The sequence below is a fragment of the Monodon monoceros genome, unplaced genomic scaffold (genome assembly GCF_005190385.1).
Source record: "Monodon monoceros isolate NGI ecotype Baffin Bay Population unplaced genomic scaffold, NGI_Narwhal_1 Super_Scaffold_4, whole genome shotgun sequence".
Classification (NCBI taxonomy): Eukaryota; Metazoa; Chordata; class Mammalia; order Artiodactyla; family Monodontidae; genus Monodon; species Monodon monoceros.
The window spans coordinates 71,843,101-71,848,625 of record NW_021703781.1 but is presented as its reverse complement, the minus strand read 5'-3'; the positions used below and the strand labels follow the sequence as shown (position 1 = coordinate 71,848,625).

General features: G+C 42.3%; 1 protein-coding gene across 3 annotated transcripts in view; it reads right to left on the bottom strand.

The window, feature by feature from the left end:
• WDR11 (WD repeat domain 11) overlaps positions 1 to 1,594 on the bottom strand; it is a 54,551-nt gene extending 52,957 nt beyond the window's left edge. Inside the window, exons 1-2 of one of the 3 annotated variants that reach the window (XR_003797109.1) lie at positions 1,443 to 1,575; positions 348 to 459 (exon numbers count right to left, since the gene is read on the bottom strand). Coding sequence is in view for 2 of the 3 variants with exons in the window: in XM_029245869.1 (XP_029101702.1) it covers positions 348 to 459; positions 1,443 to 1,528 (198 nt within the window). In the remaining variant the exon portion in view is untranslated. Of the gene's footprint in view, positions 1 to 347; positions 460 to 1,442 lie in introns of all 3 variants that reach the window. The other 2 variants (XM_029245869.1, XM_029245868.1) reach the window with 2 other exon arrangements.
• Between the last annotated feature and the right edge of the window lie 3,931 nt (positions 1,595 to 5,525).

Here is a 5,525-nt window from a genome sequence, read left to right as displayed (position 1 = left end):
TTCCTCGCTAGACAATGAATTGCTTGAGGGCTTTCATCTCTATATCCTTAGCACATGTTAGGTGCTCAAAATTAATGAGTGAATGAGTGGTCCAGTACATGGTAGAATTAGTGTTTTCCACCAGCTTTGAAATGACCTAAGAACTAGCATTTTAGCTCATTCTAGCTCATCTGAGCCATACTAGCTCATCCTGATGTGACATTATATATGGAAATACTAGGCTACCCCAAATAGATTATCATACTTAAAACCTATTCAACATGTGTACATATGACTTACTGAGATTCTAGCGATATTTAAAACTTTAGAATAGACATGTTATAGGGTCAAAGTGGGATCTGACTTACCTTAACAACATCAGCTTTATGTTTTTCTAAAACTTGAAGCGTTTGAGCAGTATTGGAATCAATCACTACCACCAACGAATGACATCCATAAGCAATTAAACCTTGCCAGCCCCTAACAAAAAGTGTTAAAATTTAAGTAAAAAGCAAAGCAAAGCAACTTCTCTCTTGCCAAGAGGCAGCCTAAATAAGTGAGAAATCTAACTAACATGCACCACCATTAATAAAATTATTTAAGCCCAAAGGCTAGTATTTGACATTATACCATTTAAATAAAATTTTTAAAAAGCTTGTTTAGTTTTTCTTTCAGATAAAAAAAGAAGGTTCTGAGAGACATGCACGTAGAGCCGTGAAGACGTATAAAGCAACTCCTGTCGCCTATTTGTCTTTGAGGGCATATACCTTGTCTTATTCAACTTTTAATACTGAGCATCCACAAAGTGCGTGGGATCATGCTCCCCGGTATCTGTGATTAGCCCCGGTCCTTCCCACCAGATAAAAAAAAGACAAACAGTGAACAGGAGGTTTCGGTACTCTTGCCAACGTTCCCAGTAGCCACAGCTACCGCAGTCTGCGTTATATTTGTCTAGTTGTCAATTTGCAGTGTCATTTCACAGTAAACCGATAAAGGTGAAATGAAGTGCCGGCGAGAGCACCGGAGCCTGGCACAGGGTCCGGCACACTGTTGAATGAATAAAGGTAAGAAACAGGGATGAAAGAGAAAGAAGACAGAATGGGGACGAGAACGTGGTCAGGGGAATTGACATTGGGGAGAGAAGGCTGGAGACTGGAGACAGGTTAAGAGACGGGACTGGGAGGGTGAGGAAGGTGTGGGGAAAAGAGCAAAGAGAAACAGAGATGGTAGAACGAGGGCAAATATATCCGCACAGGGAAAGTTCCCACGTGGGGCATTTACAGCTTTTATCGTAACAACAAAAATCCAGCATTTAAATGAAAAACTCCAAGTGTGAGGGCGGCACCCAGTCTTTGCGAGGCCGAACTAAGCGGGGAGGGGGGGGGGTGAAACCTCTTGTTTTGTCCCCTTCCCCTCACAAACTCCTGGCCGAGCCTGGCGACCTCGGAGCCCCGCGCCCTCACCAGTCCACCGCCGCCTTGTTGTGGGCACTGAGGGCCCCGGTGAGGGTGCGCGCCGACACCTTAAAATTCACCGTGTAGGGTAACATCGCTGCGGCTAAGGCCGGCCCTCGGCGCCGACCCGCAACCAGGAAGCGGCGGCCACTACGCTTCCGTTCCAAGCAGAGTCCGGGTGGCTTCGTGGGCGCCGCACTTTGGTTCCACCGCCCCCAGATACGGCTTCCTTCAGGTTCCGCCACGCCTATGTTCCGGCTACTTCAGGATGCCGCCGCTGTAGCGGTTCCGCAGCTCTGCGTAGGAGCCGGTGGTTCCCGGAAGAAAGAGGTGCTGACTCTGGTTACGTCCGGTTTGTTCAGACTGGGACTGCGTAGACCTATGTGCCCTGGTGGAAATGGTGAAAAGCAGGAGCTAAAAGCCCCAATTTGCCTTGCTGCCTTGGATTAGTTCACTTAGGGCAACTACCAATGACAGGCACTGTTGTAGGCATGGAAGATGTGCTGATGAAGAAGACAAAGTCTCCGCCCTCTTGGAGTTGATAGAATAAATGCATGTGTGAAGTTAATTGGATGAATGGAGAGAGTGAATGAGAAGAATGGCCGGAACAGAAAAAATTTGCAAATACGGAGAATACTCCGTATCTGGCCTTGGAAATACTTACAAAGCAACAACAAAATAGCGTTTCTCCTGAGGCCAAGTGCCCTTTGCCTGTGTCTGTTTGTTGGGGTAGCTTTCGTTTGCCAGTTTCTCCTCTGCTGCTCTCCAAGTCAGACTCAACGACTCCCTCCTCTGTACTCCACACTTTTTTTTATCCTTTAACACTCGACACAATGATTTCTTTACAATTTTTGCAGTCTTCTGTCTCTCCCCAAATACACTGCTAGTTCCTTAATCAACAAAAGGAACAAAAATAATGGTAATTTTGTCATCATGGGTCGTTGTGTCCACCTTATCACTCTTATAAAACGGCTTTCTCAACGATTACCGACAACGTCCTCTTAGTTGTTAAAGTTAATGAATACATTTTGGCTTTTAGTTATTCTCCGGCAATTGCTGCTTCCCTTCCCTTGCTGTCCTGCCTTCCCTGCCCCACATCCTTCCCTACTGATGATACTTTGGGGCTAGCAGAGATACCCATAACCACAGATCTAAATATACCACTGCCTTATTAAAAATCATTGGTGCCTCCTGTGACAGAGATTGCTAATTGTCTCCCAGAATTTATTCCCCTCTTCTTTCTTAGGAACGTAACCACAATTTGTTTCCAGGCACATTATCACTCCATTAAATTAATGCATACCCCAGCTTCCCTTACAACTAGATCAAGTCATAAGGCTGAATTCTGGCCAATGAGATGTAAATGGAAATGTGTAGTGACCTCTGAGAAACCACTCTTCTGTGCTGTTCTTCTGTGCTATTTCAATATTTATAACCTACATTATTGTTATCTGCAGATATGTTTGTCTAGCAAGGGAGACTAACACATTTTTAGGCAACTGTGTTATAGCAGAATAAATACACTCTAGTAGACTTAGAACTCCTCTCAGAAAGGAACCAAATCTCAATATTCCTTTCACCCCAACGCCCAACACTCTTCCTGGTCCTCAATAAATGACTGATGGTGCAAGAGTTTTAAATGGCCTTGAGCATAAGGTCAACCAGGCATGAGGTGACAGTAAGGAGTCAGTGCAGAAGCTCACAGATGGAGAAGGGGGCAGGGAACCCTCTTATAGTAAGGGAATTAATTAGTTTGAATCTGTAAGCTGCCTTGAGGACATGAATGTTGAATATTCAGAGAAAAGGATGGATGAACAGCTGGGGTTGGAACAGTAATATGTCTCCCATGGTACAAGAGTGTGAATTAAGTATGTTTCCTGGGTTTTTATGGCTTTCTCTGAAGCATCTGTCTTGGCCAGTGTGGAAGACAGAGTAAACACATTGGACAATTGCTCTTTCCATGGGAAGGAACCTAAGCTCTTCTTCTATGCCTGAAAAACTACCATTTCACTCCAGGTCCAATGACGTCAACTCCAAGGCCAGGTAAAGTGGGCTCAGAGCATCCTTCCACAGCCGTCTCATTTGCTTCCCTAAACTAGGACAACTGTTTTTCCTCTTTTAAAGTTGGTGGAGATAAGAATATAATGGTGATATTTCCAATTACTACTCTGCTTGGGTGGGACAAAGCAGAGGAAAGGGATGAAGACAGAAATAATATATTACTGAATAAATCACTTACTTTGTAAGTGAAATTTCCAAGGTCACATCAGAGAGAGCGCTAGTAAATTGGTTTGACCATGGATGGAGATGTTGAGGATGAAGAAGATGAAGTCAGCTGCTTACTATGGAGCACTCATAAAATGCCAGGTACTATGCCAAGCCCTTCACCCCATCTGCATCATCCCACGGAATCTACTCAAAGTCATAAGGCTGTATTATAACAAGTATCCTATGGATGACAAAATTAAGGCTCACGGAGTTGCCTGAAGTTATGCAGTCAATAAAAGACAGAGCAGTGTTGGAACCCAGGTGAATCTGGTTCCAGAACTGATACTTTTAACTACTGACAACACCACATTGCCCTCCATGGCACAGTCCACACCACAGTCCAGTTGCAATGAATGCCAGCTGCCTGGGAAGCATAGGATTTTTTAAAAATCATACTTTTATTGAGATATAATTCACCTACTTAATCGCACAATTTGGTTGCTTTTAGTATATTCACAGAACTTTGCAACCATCACCACAATCAATTTTAGACTATTTCGTCACTTCGAAAAGAAATCCTATACCTGTTAACAGTCAGTCATCATTTCCCCCTGACCTCATGACCCCGTCCTCATCCCTAGGCAACCACCAAGCTACTATCTCCATAGATTTGCCTTTTCTGGACATTTCATAGAAATGGAATCATACAACATTTGGTTCTTTGTACTTGTCTTCTTCCTTTAGTGTAATGTTTTCAAATTTTTCCATTTTGTAGTATATAGCAGTACTTTGTTATTTCTATTTCTGAATAATATTTCATTGTATGGATATAGCACCTTTTACTTATCCATTCATCTGTTAATGCACATTTGTGTTGTTTTTATCTTCCAGCTATTACAAATAATGCTACTATGAACATTCCTGTGCAGGTTTTTATGTGAACATATGTTTTCACTTCTCTTGGGTATATACCTAGGACTGGAACTGCCGGCTCATATGGTAATTCTAATGTTTAACTTTTTAAGGAACTACAAGATTGTTTTCCAAAGAGGCTGCTCCACCATTTTACAGTCCCATCAGCAGTGTATGAGGATAGCATTTCTCCACATTCTCCCCAACACTTTTTATTCTCTGTCTTTTTGTAGCCATCCTAGTGAGTGTGAAGTGGTTCTCACTGTGGTTTTGGTTTGCATTTCCCTGATGGCTAATGATGTTGAGCATCTTTCCATGTGTTTATTGGCCATTTGTATATCTTCTTTGGATAAATGTTATTCCGATTTTTGGCTCATTTTTCAATTGGGTTATTTGTCTCTTCACTATTGAGTTATAAAATTTCCTTACCTACTTTAGACACAAATCCCTTATCAGATTTACCAAAAAGTTCTCCCATTCTATAGGTAGCAACATGAATGTTGAGCCGCTTGGCTGAGCACATATACCCAATAAGGTCAAGGACTGAAGCCATGGTCTTGTTTCCAAAACTAAGAAAGATAGTACTGGCCTGGTTGTGGCCTGATTGTGGAAAGGGACAGGAACATAATTCTGATGCTGAAACATGGTGTATAAGGACAGGGTACACGCCTAGGAATAATGAAGTTAGTCAAAGAGAAAATTTAGGAATTAAAAATTTTTCTGTTTTATCTGCATATTTTACTATTTATGTAGCTTTTAATTGTGTTTTTGTCTTATCTCACTTAAGATGGTGCATAATGAACAACTTCAGTCACACTGTTGGTAGTCCTGCACAGTTCCTGACCTTCACGCTTGTCCAAATGTCTTCTAACACCATGTGCTTCTATGTGCACAAGTCCATGGAATCCACATACTGTATGTGATCCTTTAAAGGTTCTTTTAACTCAGTTCTATTACTAATACCAGGTATCA